At 45.3% G+C, this 14649-nt stretch overlaps 1 protein-coding gene across 1 annotated transcript in view; it reads left to right on the forward strand.

Moving 5' to 3' along the window:
- The window catches only part of LOC126474694 (glutamate receptor ionotropic, kainate glr-3-like), a 133918-nt gene that overhangs the window by 41723 nt on the left and 77546 nt on the right, over positions 1-14649 (forward strand). Inside the window, exon 5 of the mRNA XM_050102172.1 lies at positions 12749-12963. Coding sequence (XP_049958129.1) covers positions 12749-12963 — 215 coding nt within the window. The remainder of the gene's footprint in view (positions 1-12748; positions 12964-14649) is intronic.

Raw genomic sequence — 14649 nt, forward strand, 5'->3', positions numbered from 1 at the left:
TGAACAGGTATTCATTGGACAGATATATTATACTAGAACTAACATGTGATTACATTTTCACGCAATTTGTGTGCATAGATCCTGAGAAATCAGTACCCAGAACAACCACCTCTGGCAGAAATAACGGCCTTGATACGCCTGGGCATTGAGTCAAACAGAGCTTGGATGGCGTGTACAGGTACAGTTGCCCATGCAGCTTCAACACGATACCACGGTTCATCAAGAGTAGCGACTGGCGTATTGTGACGAGCCACTTGCTCGGCTACCATTGACCAGACGTTTTCAATTGGTGAGAGATATGGAGAGTGTGCTGGCAAGAGCAGCAGTCGAGCAGGACCTGCAACATGCGGTCATGCATTATCCTGCTGAAATGTAGGGTTTCGCAGGGTTCGAATGAAGGGTAGAGCCACGGGTGGTACCACATCTGAAATGTAACGTCCACTGTTCAAAGTGCCGTCAATGCGAACAAGAGGTGACCGAGACGTGAAACCAATGGCACCCCATACCATCACGCCGGGTGATACGCCGGTATGGCGGTGACGAACACACACTTCAAATGTCCGTTCACCGCGATGTCGCCAAACACGGAAGCGACCATCATGATGCTGTACACAGAACCTAGATTCATCCGAAAAAATGATGTTTTGCCATTCGTGCACCCAGGTTCGTCGTTGAGTACACCATCGTAGGCGCTCCTGTCTGTGATGCAGCGTCAAGGGTTACCGCAGCCATGGTCTCCGAGCTGATAGTCCATGCTGCTGCAAATGTCGTCGAACTGTTCGTGCAGATGGTTGTTGTCTTGCAAACGTCCCCATCTGTTGACTCAGGGATCGAGACGTGGCTGCACGATCCGTTACAGCCATGCGGATAAGATGCCTGTCATCTCGACTGCTAGTGATACGAGGCCGTTGGTATCCATCACGGCGTTCCGTATTACCTTCCTGAAGCCACCGATTCAATATTCTGCTAACAGTCATTGGGTCTCGACCGACGCGAGCAGCAATGTCGCGATACGATAAACCGCAATCGAGATAGGCTTCAATCCGACCTTTATCAAACTCGAAAACGTGATTTCTCCTCCTTACACGAGGCATCACGACAACTTTTCACCAGGCAACGCCGGTCAACTGCTGTTTGTGTATGAGAAATCGGTTGGAAACTTTCCTCATGTTAGCACGTTGTAGGTGTCGCCACCGACGATAGCCTTGTGTGAATGCTCTGAAAGGCTAATCATTTGCATGTCACAGCTCTTCTTCCTGTCGGTTAAATTTCGCGTCTGTAGCACGTCCTCTTCGAGTTGTAGCCGGCCGCGGTGGTCTAGCGGTTCTAGGCGCTCAGTCCGGAACCGCGCGACTGCTACGGTCACAGGTTCGAATCCTGCCTCGGGCATGGATGTGTGTGATGTCCTTAGGTTATTTAGGTTTAAGTAGTTCTAAGTTCTAGGGGACTGATGACCACAGATGTTAAGTCCCATAGTGCTCAGAGCCATTTGAACCATTTTTTTTTCTTCGAGGTGTAGCAATTTTAATGGCCAGTAGTGTATTACGATTAATGCCATCGAACACGGATATTTTAGAACCCGTGACTGTTAATTGAATGTAAATACATAAAAGTGCAAGCAGTCACTTTTTGAATAGCTTTTCATTATTCCGTTAACCGATTTTCGAAACTTTTCAGATTCATCTCGAGGCGGCTTTTCGCAAGTTATATATCTATTTCTAGAATAATGCTTGGTGCTGGCTCTGTATAAGAAGATGGAACATATTTATTGTATTGCCATGAGTATTGTTTATCTGTCGATAAGGACGCAAAATTTTAGTTTTTTACTTATTGCGACAGTATGGGTGGCTTTTTTCTGTTAGTGCCCATCTGTCTGCTTCCATTGTGATGGCCAGCTGGTACATAAATTCACACACTTTTACACAATATGTATGCATTTACGCTGTGACAGTGAAACTTTACCAGCATCCAGCAACTGTTGTTTGTTACAAAGATCTTGACACAAAGATATGCCATAGGCCTACTTTGCTCGGAGATGTTGTATGTTTTTGTTTGCTTGCATTAAAGTCGATATATGGGCAAATGTTTCAGACAGAATTGGCATTAACATGAGAGCTAAAAATAAAATAAATAAATTACTGCAAGAACAAATTTCAAGTGATCTGATGTCTTATTTCTATTCGTATATTAACGCATAATACAGTCAACTTATCAGCAAATACTTTAATCACGATTGGCATTAAAATGAATGCCCAGGAATAAAATAATACACAGTTATAGTATTTGCAATAAAATGCAGCTGTTTGTATGACCATGAACATTATATTTAAATTTAAAACAATAGCAAAACTTCAGATGAACTGCTGATTTACTTCTGTTCTTACATTAACACGAACTGGGATACTAGTAAGGGCAGATTCTGTTTATTATAGGTAGAGGTACACAAAAGTTAAAGTTTTTGTAATGAATTAGAGCTGTTTGTATGACCATGTATTTTATATTTGTTCTTGGTGTTAAATATAAAGTGCATGGTGGGTTCGATTCTAGTCTGTTACAAATGTTTATAATTCAACGTGTCGGAAGATTTTGGGACATTTTTATGGGATATTCGAATTTCTTATAACATTCATGTATGAATGGGAACATTCTCTGCTGAAGCAGACCTGTGTACTTTCCACCTGTGCTCAATAAATGTGTGAGGTGACAATCCTCCTCTCGTCAAAGGACTCAGACTTCGCATGACAACATGAAGAGGTTATTGCATTGAGTCAGTGTTTGTGAAACATGAACATTTTTGCCACGAGGGCTCGCGTTAACATTTTCCGCAATCCCAGCATGCCTCCAGGACCCATCCAAGTCTTCATATGTCATGTAATCACAACTCTTGTGTTCACACAGTTCCTGAATCCCTCACAGGGAGACAAATCCTGCAACGTCATTTTAGCCCGTCGAGGCATGGATGTATCATTGGTGGTTACAATGTCTCTCACAGTACGATGTCCTTGAGACATGATAGCATGTCTGATAGACGTTGCATTGTGGAGGTACACTATATAAATATTGTAACCATTCATGATGCACACGTGAAAGTTGCACCAGTACCGTAGTAACCTGCATCAAACCACTCTTCGGAATTCATTTATTCATCATAGTCCGCTTTCTTGTTAACAGCAATGGTCCGTTAGATGCAAAATTACATCTTTGTGAATTTTATATATAATATATTTTTCTTTCTCACATTTTGGTCTGTCCCTAACACTGAATTAAGTTTATAATGTCTATATTACAATTTTTTCTTATTTTTATTTATTTGTAGATCGTTAAGTAAATGCTACTGTACAAGTAATTCACCTATGGGGTCTCTTTGCACCCTAGGTGTTACTTTACTGTGACAGAAAGAGAGCCATAGGTTCTCGTTATTTCAGCTGACTTGACTAATTTTACAGTTATCTTTACATTTACTGCTGTTATTATTGTTACAATCATGTTCAGAAGAAACAAAATAAGTTGAACGACTATAGATAGGACGTTTCTGTTCACAAGACATGTACATTAGTATGTTCTACGAAAATTATTAATATATGAACCATGTCGGCCCGTAGGTTCAAAATCAGCATCGATATCGCGGCGCAACACCACATACCAGTAAAATGCACCTGCGGCTCTCAAAAATGGTTCAAATGGCTCTGAGCACTAACTTAGAACTAATTAAACCTAACTAACCTAAGGACATCACACACATCCATGCCCGAGGCAGGATTCGAACCTGCGACCGTAGCGGTCGCCCGGCTCCAGATTGTAGCGCCTAGAACCGCACGGCCACTCCGGCCGGCTCCTGCGGCTCTCTTTGTCGCTATAAACAGAAGTGTGACTTCGTCAGCCGTGCAGGATGCCTCGCTGACATATGCGCGTACCGTACCGTCAAATCAGTCAACTGAAAGAGAAGGCATTATTGGCATGAGAGAATGTGATGCCGGCCGCTGTGGTCGATCGGTTCTAGGCGCTTCAGTCCGGAATTGCGCTGCTGCTACGGTCGCTGGTTCGAATCCTGCCTCGGGCATGGATGTGTGTGATGTCCTTAGGTTAGTTAGGTTTAAGTAGTATTAAGTCTAGGGGACTGATGACCTCAGATGTTAAGTCCCATAGTGCCTAGAGCCATTTGAACCATTTTTGAGAGGATGTGATGTATCCATTTGGGGAACTGCTGTTCTTGTGGGCCGAAGTGTTTCGGCAGTACAACGGGTGTGTGCAGAATGGTTCACGGAAGTGCGTAGAACACAACGAGATGAGTAGTCAGGTCGCACCACCCAGAGCATACCCCGAGAAGATCGACACATCATCCGAATGGCGCTGCAGGACGGATCTGCGATCTTTTCGACTCTGACGCAACAGTGGAACAGTGTAACACCTCATACAGTTCTCCGCCTACGTTTGACGAATGTGCAGAAACATGCTAGACGGCAATGGTGTATGGAACGACATTACTGGGGACAGGAATGGCATCGGATAGTGTTTTCGGCCTAATCCAGGTTCTGTTTGTTTCAAAATGATAGCCGCATTTTGGTTCGCCGCAGACAGGGGGAACGGTATCGCAGTGACTGCATTCACACAAGACATACAGCGCCAACTCAAGACCTTATGGTCTGGGATGCTATTGGTTTCAACCACAAACCACAGCTGGTGTGTGTCCAGGGCACTGTGACCAGTGTGACGTACGTGAATGACATCCTACGACCCATAGCCATACCCTTTCTGCACAACACTCCAACACCGTTTCATGGTTCTGCATGAACATGTACCTTCTTGGTGTCACAGGAATTCTGCCTTTTTCCCTGCCCTGCCATGTCACCGGACTTGTCCCCAATTGAAAATGTGTGGGATATAGTGAAACAACAGGTGCAGTGCTGTGACCCAGTGCCAACGATCACAGATGAACTTTACAACCAGATGAATGCATCATGGGTGGCTATATCACAGGACGGCATTCGCGCCTTATACCCGTCAATGCTGTAACGCATGGGATGTTATCAGGGCCATGGCGGACCCTGTGCTTACTAGGCAACCATATACATGCTGAACCGAGGTGACTGAAATGCTAGTCATTTCTGCAGAACAATTGGTTCAAATGGCTCTGAGCACTATGGGACTTAACATCTGTGGTCATCAGTCCCCTAGAAATTACAACTACTTAAACCTAACTAACCTTAGGACATCACACACATCTATGCCCGAGGCAGGATTCGAACCTGCGACCGTAGCTGCCACGCAGTTCCAGACTGAAATGCCTAGAGCTGCACGGCCACACCGGCCGGCTTTGCAGAACGTAATAACATACATGTTCTGTGAATATGAACGTCGAGTCTTTTGTTGTTATAAGTGATCTGTTTTTTCTGAACATGAGTGTACAACATTACATACTCTTACTACAATAACAAATAGTATAGTTATTACAATTGCAAAGGAAGTCCCTATTACCACCACTACAACCTTTATTTTCTTGAGCAACTACTACTACCACTATTGTTACTAATACTTTTATCAAGATTACATTATGATAATATGGTGGTCACTGACTCTCACAGAAAACTGAAATAATATACTGCATTGTATAGCTCCTCTATTTCTCTTCACTGTGTCTGATACACACACACACACACACACACACACACACACACACACACATACATACATATATATATATATATATATATATATATATATATATATATATATATATATATAGGGTGTTTCAAAAATGACCGGTATATTTGAAACGGCAATAAAAACTAAACGAGCAGCGATAGAAATACACCGTTTGTTGCAATATGCTTGGGACAACAGTACATTTTCAGGCAGACAAACTTTCGAAATTACAGTAGTTACAATTTTCAACAACAGATGGCGCTGCGGTCTGGGAAACTCTATAGTACGATATTTTCCACATATCCACCATGCGTAGCAATAATATGGCGTAGTCTCTGAATGAAATTACCCGAAACCTTTGACAACGTGTCTGGCGGAATGGCTTCACATGCAGATGAGTTGTACTGCTTCAGCTGTTCAATTGTTTCTGGATTCTGGCGGTACACCTGGTCTTTCAAGTGTCCCCACAGAAAGAAGTCACAGGGGTTCATGTCTGGCGAATAGGGAGGCCAATCCACGCCGCCTCCTGTATGTTTCGGATAGCCCAAAGCAATCACACGATCATCGAAATATTCATTCAGGAAATTAAAGACGTCGGCCGTGCGATGTGGCCGGGCACCATCTTGCATAAACCACGAGGTGTTCGCAGTGTCGTCTAAGGCAGTTTGTACCGCCGCAAATTCACGAAGAATGTCCAGATAGCGTGATGCAGTAATCGTTTCGGATCTGAAAAATGGGCCAATGATTCCTTTGGAAGAAATGGCGGCCCAGACCAGTACTTTTTGAAGATGCAGGGACGATGGGACTGCAACATGGGGCTTTTCGGTTCCCCATATGCGCCAGTTCTGTTTATTGACGAAGCCGTCCAGGTAAAAATAAGCTTCGTCAGTAAACCAAATGCTGCCCACATGCATATCGCCGTCATCAATCCTGTGCACTATATCGTTAGCGAATGTCTCTCGTGCAGCAATGGTAGCGGCGCTGAGGGGTTGCCGCGTTTGAATTTTGTATGGATAGAGGTGTAAACTCTGGCGCATGAGACGATACGTGGACGTTGGCGTCATTTGGACCGCAGCTGCAACACGGCGAACGGAAACCCGAGGCCGCTGTTGGATCACCTGCTGCACTAGCTGCGCTTTGCCCTCTGTGGTTGCCGTACGCGGTCGCCCTACCTTTCCAGCACGTTCATCCGTCACGTTCCCAGTCCGTTGAAATTTTTCAAACAGATCCTTTATTGTATCGCTTTTCGGTCCTTTGGTTACATTAAACCTCCGTTGAAAACTTCGTCTTGTTGCAACAACACTGTGCTCTAGGCGGTGGAATTCCAACACCAGAAAAATCCTCTGTTCTAAGGAATAAACCATGTTGTCTACAGCACACTTGCACGTTGTGAACAGTACACGCTTACAGCAGAAAGACGACGTACAGAATGGCGCACCTACAGACTGCGTTGTCTTCTATATCTTTCACATCACTTGCAGCGCCATCTGTTGTTGAAAATTGTAACTACTGTAATTTCGAAAGTTTGTCTGCCTGAAAATGTACTGTTGTCCCAAGCATATTGCAACAAACGGTGTATTTCTATCGCTGTTCGTTTAGTTTTTATTGCCGGGTCAAAATATACCGGTCATTTATGAAACATCCTATATATATATATATATATATATATATATATATATATATATATATATATATATAATTTACTAATAACGAAATGTATCCACTACCCTATCTTCTGTGCCATGTCGGCCAGCCTGTCGGATACAGCAATATTTTGTTACCTCCAAATAGCATGGCGACAGATCAGATTGCATTAGTCATATTTTACTGATTCTTCCGGCCTTCTACGCTCGTGGCCTCCCACCTTCACTCTTCAGTTACTGGACCACTTGGTCGTAGTCGCATCAGGCTTCATTTTCGTTGTGTAGGGTGGTATGCAGGCTTGGTCGCCTCCGCATCGGTGTCTGTTGACAGTAGTTAAGTTTTACTCCTCTTGAGACAGCGTCAGCTACAATATTTAATGTATGAGAGTTCTCTTTCGCACAGTATCATAACCAGTTCTACTTCTTAAAGCCCATCAAGCAGTCCTTCGATTAGAAGACATTTGCATAATACGTGATCTGTTGTGGTCATTTAGCCATAGTCTCTTGCCAATCTCCTCTCCGGAAAGATGGTCGATTTCAGAAGCGTTAGCTAACGTTTTTTTCCCATGTTGGAACCAAAGACCGTAGCGTGTAAACCTTTTTCCTGAACTTCACGGCACGGTTATGAATGATTCAGTCCAATCCTGGCCGTTGCACAGTTCATTTCCTGACTGGTCGTGGTTCCTGTCCCGCACACTTACAGCGCATCTCACTTCCTCCGGTCGATAATTGCCAATGCGGTGAACGTAGATCTCCTGAACACATCGTGCTGCACTGTGAGTGATACTCACACACACATACGACGAAACAAAACAAGATTACAACAGAAACGGTACAACACACACTCAAATGGTTCAAATGGCTCTGAGCACTATGGGACTCAACTGCTGTGGTCATAAGTCCCCTAGAACTTAGAACTACTTAAACCTAACTAACCTAAGGACAGCACACAACACCCAGCCATCACGAGGTAGAGAAAATCCCTGACCCCGCCGGGAATCGAACCCGGGAACCCGGGCGTGGGAAGCGAGAACGCTACCGCACGACCACGAGATGCGGGCAACACACACTCACACAGATGCAAATGAACTAGCAGACCACATCTGATAGACAAAACACACCATCTACAAATGAATGGTGTAAGGTTCGTGTCTGATCAACAGCTGTGTAGGCTGTAAATAACTTTCGTTTAATGTTGCACACTTATCACAGAAATTCAGGCATTTATACAGTTTACAATGTGACAATGTTACAATATTTGTCAAACAAACGCATCTCGTCCTCAGAAAGTGAAATATTCCTAAACACAACAATGGTAAATATTAACTAGAAGTTTCTTTACAAAATTATTCTTACGACTACATCATCATATTGGCCGGTACTACGATAAATCTGATTTTAAGTTCGGAACTATTTAGGATGACAATCAAGTCTATGAAGGATGGTTAGTTTTGTGACAAGTTGAGCAAAAGATTACCCAAGGTCGTTAGAGTTTACAGTGGATGCAAGCTGGTGAACCAACAAGTTTACGCCTCTGTGAGTGGTATTTACCTTAGCTGCGATGAACTGTCGTCTTGCATGGCTGCTCTCACCCACTGAAATACCTATAAAAACTAATTAAGCCTTTGCTAATTTTTTCAGCAGAAATTCTCCCTATGTTTCTCGAGATGCGGGAAAACATGCACTCATCCTTAGTTTTGGAATATGGCGATATGCACTTGCATGGCTGGAGCAGGGTGCATATTAAAATTGCCTCTCAGTCCTTGCAAGGACAATTAACCAACTGGCTGGTTCGTTTCTCCACAGTGGGAGCTCAATGATGCTACAGCTAATATCTAGCTGAATGTCAGCCGCAGTGAATGCAGTGATCACTCAAATTTCTCCTCTGCGTCGTACAGAGCGTTAATCGCCCTGTTCTTCACTTGATGCCAGTTCAGAGAAGATCCCAAGAAAATTTCACTCTCGTCTTTCTCGTAGCCCAACTCTCTCCCCAGCTGGTTTCTTTTGTTATCCACATGACGGTTTTTTTAACCAATAGGAGCATTCCTCTTATTTTGTGGAAACTCTCTACCAATCGCAAGGGCCCTACCATTGAACTGCGCCAAAATCTTGGCACTTTACTCTTTCATAGTTCGTTTCTGCCAATCGAACATTTCATGCCCGCTCAGATGTGTACAATTCGCTGTTCACATGATCAACTGCATCACTGTGTTTGTTCATATCCATGTGGAATTCCGAAACGCAGTTTTCTAAAGCTTCTTCCTTTCCTACTTTGGTGGCCCATTGCTTGCTCTCCAGTATGCGTTACCTGTGCGGTCACTGACTCCCGCCGTGGGACACTCCCTACGAGCTTCTCAAGGTGCCTCTGATGGTGCGGCCTCTGTGTCTGCCCACACTGGCTTCCACACAAGACGTTTCCTCTCGCTGCTTGTTTCACCTTCTGCTCATTGACATGCATTATATAGGAGCAGTGTGTTAATACCGTCGATTGAATGTCATCCCCTTTGCATTACATACTTATAGGCAAATCTGCCGAAGAAAGTTAGGTGTCATATTCACCTTCCTGTTACGATGCATAAAACTCTTATGTAAGGTGCGAAATTGACCTTCATTCATTCTATCACCTTACAATGGGACATACACATCGCAGCAGTCGTCAAAGAGACAACTGGTTTAGTTCAGATGAGGACAGCAATACAACGGTCTTGTCTAACATCGAGGAGACAGCACACAGAGAAGAACATGTAAAAAAATCCAAATATCGGAACAAATATGAAACGAACCAGAGAGACATATGTTATAATACGGTAGTACCCAGTTACTGTATCGGGCACCACGTTAAACCACTAACTGTAATGACAGATTATTAGCTAATAGCGTAAGTTAGAATGACATTACACGTATGATAAAACACACGATGAGGCGCAATACATAGCATACACAACACGCATCAAGAGTAATCCTGTATCACACGTGTAATCAAGTATTAAGATGACTGGCATATGAACATATCTTAGCAAGTAATGTATAGGGATGTCGCGCTCGAGGGCACGTTTCGAGACCTCCTCCCTGGGCAGCGCAGGTGAAGGGACATCAGCTACTCAGTCCATCGTATCTTCTTTTATCGCTCTTCTTAAAGCATTATTTTTTCTTTTCAAATTCCCTATTTTCAGTATGATGTATAAAAGTTTTACGACTATAATATAAGTGCCATTTACACCACGAGGTTCCACGTCCATGAGGTTCTGCGTGGGCAACGGGGCCCACAGCCTCAGCTGCATAGCATGGAATCTGCGCCGTGGGGGTGGTTGGTTCCGGTTATATGGACTGGCAAGGGGACTGTGTCAACTCGCCGTCATCGATTTCATCCTAAAGCATTGTATACACAAGTCTTGACCAGAAAGTGACAGAAGTTGTGGCTCCAGACGGCCAAGCGTGTAGAAAAAAATAGCATTTTTGATGCTGCTCAGGTGAGGCACGAGCCATTTGTGAGAGCGCAAATTGTATGTAGCGCTCAGGACAGCGGAAAGAGTACAGACGGGTAATTTGGAGGTCGTGGGGTCGTCTGCGTGTGAGGAAGCTTTTTTCTTTTCGGTTTTTGCGTTGCTTGTACCCCAAATAAACAGAAATAATATTCAATATATTTTACCTTCAAGACAAAAGTAGAATGTCATCGTACAGTATTAAAGTGATTCCCTCCCAAATGCCCTCCGCTTGTACAATCTTGCGTTGTCTATTTATTTTCCCACGTAAAGAATTTGACTAAATATCTTCAAAACTACTTTTATCAGGCCGAGAGAGAAAAAGAAATCACATCCTAAGATGACTGCATCAAAATATATTCCATTGTACACCACTTGTGGGCAACGGCCTTGCCACAGTGGATACACCGGTTCCCGTGAAATCAGCGATGTTAAGCGTTGTCGGGTGTGGTCGGCACTTGGATGGGTGACCATCCAGGCCGCCATGCGCTGTTGCCATTTTTCGGGGTGCACTCAGCCTCGTGATACCAATTGAGGAGCTACTCGACCGAATAGCAGCGGCTTCGGTCAAGAATACCATCATAACGACCGGGAGAGCGGTGTGTTGACCTCATGCCCCTCCTATCCGCATCCTCCATGAGGATGACACGGCGGTCGGATGGTCCCGGTAGGCCACATGTGGCCTGAAGACGGAGTGCTTTTTTTGTACACCAGTTGTACAATCTGTTGGGTGAAGTGATGCGATGTGAGAGAATCTAATGAATGTAAAGCAAGACTGTCTTCCTACAGGAACCTTAAAACAACCATGTTGATTGGTTTGTTTGCGGGCGGCGGCCAAACAGCCAGGTTATCGGTCCCATCGGATTAGGGAAGGATGGGGAAGGAAGTCGGCCGTGCCCTTTCAAATGAACCATTCCGCTATTTGCCTGAAGCGATGTAGGGAAATGACGGAAAACCTAAATCATGATGGCCGGATAGGGGTTTGTGACGTCGTCCTCCAGAATGCGAGTCCAGTGTGCTAACACATGCGCCAACATGCTCGGTAAAATAACCACATGACTGTAAATATGTGGTGATTATAACGTGTGCAAGATGCCGAGATAATTACTGCTTGCCCTGTTCAACGATGGATAATAAACTGTAAAATAATAAAAGTATTTAATTTTACTTACGAAGCACTCGTGCACGCCTTACAATTCCTTCATAGAAATTTCTTTCAATTCCATATCTTGCTTCGTCTTTTATATTCAGGCTTTTTATGAAAATATTAATGAATACAGCGTATTGAGCATTCTTTCGATTTATATGTAGTAAAAGTACCGAAAAAATCTCCACGTAGGGATACGATACCATATTTCTGCGATTACAGTTCTGTAATCTTTCCGCTGCGCCAACCGCTGCCTGGAAGCTAGGCCAGCACGGATGGCTCTCGCCTCTCCGGACCTGCGCCAAAAACGCTGTTTTTAACCAAACGCCTGGCCATCTGGAACTCTCCCTTCTCTCACTTTCATTTCTGGCTAAGCGCTGCACGTATCATAAATCTGAATGAAATTGGTGATGACGAGTAAACGCGATCTCCTTGTGAGTGGAGGACTAGGGCTCACGCAATACTTTTTAGATGGGGGTGGGTGTGGCTGTAATAGTCCAAATGTAGCTCGGAAAAATGGGAACAAAAACATGTATCGCCGGCCGCTGTAGCCGAGCGGTTCTAGGCGCTACAGTCTGGAACTGCGCGACCGCTACGGTAGCAGGTTCGAATCCTGCCTCGGGCATGGATGTGTGTGATATCCTTAGGTTAGTTAGGCTTAAGTAGTTCTAAGTTCTAGGGGACTGATGACCTCAGCAGTTAAGTCCCATAGTGCTCAGAGCCATTTGAACCAAAAAAATTGTATCACGAGTCTTCGGATTGATGACTTCAACAACAACAACGAATGAGAAAAAAAAAGCGCATTATCGAGGTGTGACCACACCGTGACGCAGGCAGACGCTGTTCGTGCGCCGCGAGCAGGTGTCTCGGCGGCCCGAGTGGCGAGTGTTCGTGCAGCCGCTGTCTGGCCGGCTGTGGGCGGCGCTGGCTGCTGCGCTGCTGCTCTCCGCAGTCTCTCTGGCAGCCGCCCTCGCCTTCAGGGCACGGCGCGCCGCCTCGGTCCCCAGCGACGCCTTCCTCTACTCCGCCTGCGTCTTCACTGTGGAAGGTGAGCTCAACACCCTGCCAATACATACCGTGCTGCTTCTCCAGTAAACCAAGTAATACTCGCACATGGAAACTGGGATATTCATTCATAAGCAACCATGTAGTCTGCTTACACTCACTATGCACCCTCCACGACAGCAGCTCCCGTATTTTCTATCCTACTGCTGGCGTCCTGCAGCGCTCCGTCCTCTCCCCTCTCCTCATCTCCTGTACACTGACGATATATCGAAGCTACCCCCTCCTGTCCACCTCTTCCAATATGCTGATGACGTCGCCTTCCTGGCTCTCTGTCTTACCCTTCAACGGTCCCAATGCACCTTCCAAACCCACCTTGACCAGTTCACCACTTGGTGTAGCCAATGGTTCCTTCATATCTACAAAACCCAATCATCATAGACCGCACTACCCACTCCTCCTGTCTCCACGATTTTTACCTCACCATTTATGGTCGTCCCATCCACCTCACCCCCAACATTAGGTACCTTGGCCTCACCCTCGACCATCACTTCACCTGGACCCCTCATCTCCTGACCATCCAGCAGAAAGCCTCTTCCTGCCTCCACCTCCTGAAACTTTTCTCTGGCCAGACATGGAGATTGCATCCTTCCACCATCCTCCACACTCATTGTCTTATCCTCTGCATTGCCTGGATTTCCCCCCCCCCCCCCATTTTATAAGGCCCTCCAAATCCTAGCACACCATGCACTCTGCCTTGCCTTCCGTATCCACCTTCATTCTCCAACGTGACTCCTGTATGACCTCATACCCTTCCCCCACCTCCTCATTTTCCTCTAACATCTCCACATCCTTTACATTGTCCACAGGCTTGATCCCCAACATCCCCTGGTTGCCTCCTTCCTCTCCACCCCACACCCATTGCTAGGCCTCTATCGTTGTCACACCCTCCATCTCCTTCATCAGGACAATTTCCAGCACCTCCCCCTCCTGAATGTTGAACTTTGCTGTGACATCTACCCTTCTTTCCAACTGTAACCTGGCCTTTTTCCCTCCTTCCCAGGGCCGCCCTTTTCCTCTCCGCTGCTTCTCCCAGAGCGGGTTTTCCTGCTTCCCCCCTGCATCCCTGCACCCCTCCTCGACTATTACCTTTCCACGTCCTTCTCTTCTCACCAGCCCTTTTCGGTGAGCCCCCCGCCCATCTCCCCCCCCCCCCCCTCTCCTCCCATCTCACCCTTCTTCCCTGCTCCCTCGTCTCCATACCCCTGGCAGATTCTCTGTTTGCTCATCGTCATCAGTTTGCTACATCAGTGTTGTGTTTGGTGTTGTTCTCCTGTGCGTCAAGAGCTGTGATTTTATTTGTGTGCTGGACTTGTACATAGTATTACTGTCAGTGATTGTTATGTGCTACGCCATCCATCGATCCATTTATGATCGTCATACTTCACCTTGTGTTCTTTAATTGTCCCAGTGTGTGATTATTTATGTGCACTACTTTTATATGCAGGGCTAAGCAGGGATGGCTAGAGGACAAATGTAAGGATGTAGAGGCTTCTCACTAGGGGTAAGATAGATACTGCCTACAGGAAAATTAAAGAGACCTTTGGAGATAAGAGAACGACTTGTATGAATATCAAGAGCTCAGATGGAAACACAGTTCTAAGCGAAGAAGGGAAAGCAGAAAGGTGGAAGGAATATATAGAGGGTCCATACAAGGGCGATGTACTTGAGG

This window comes from Schistocerca serialis, chromosome 4 (assembly GCF_023864345.2).
Source record: "Schistocerca serialis cubense isolate TAMUIC-IGC-003099 chromosome 4, iqSchSeri2.2, whole genome shotgun sequence".
NCBI lineage: Eukaryota > Metazoa > Arthropoda > Insecta > Orthoptera > Acrididae > Schistocerca > Schistocerca serialis.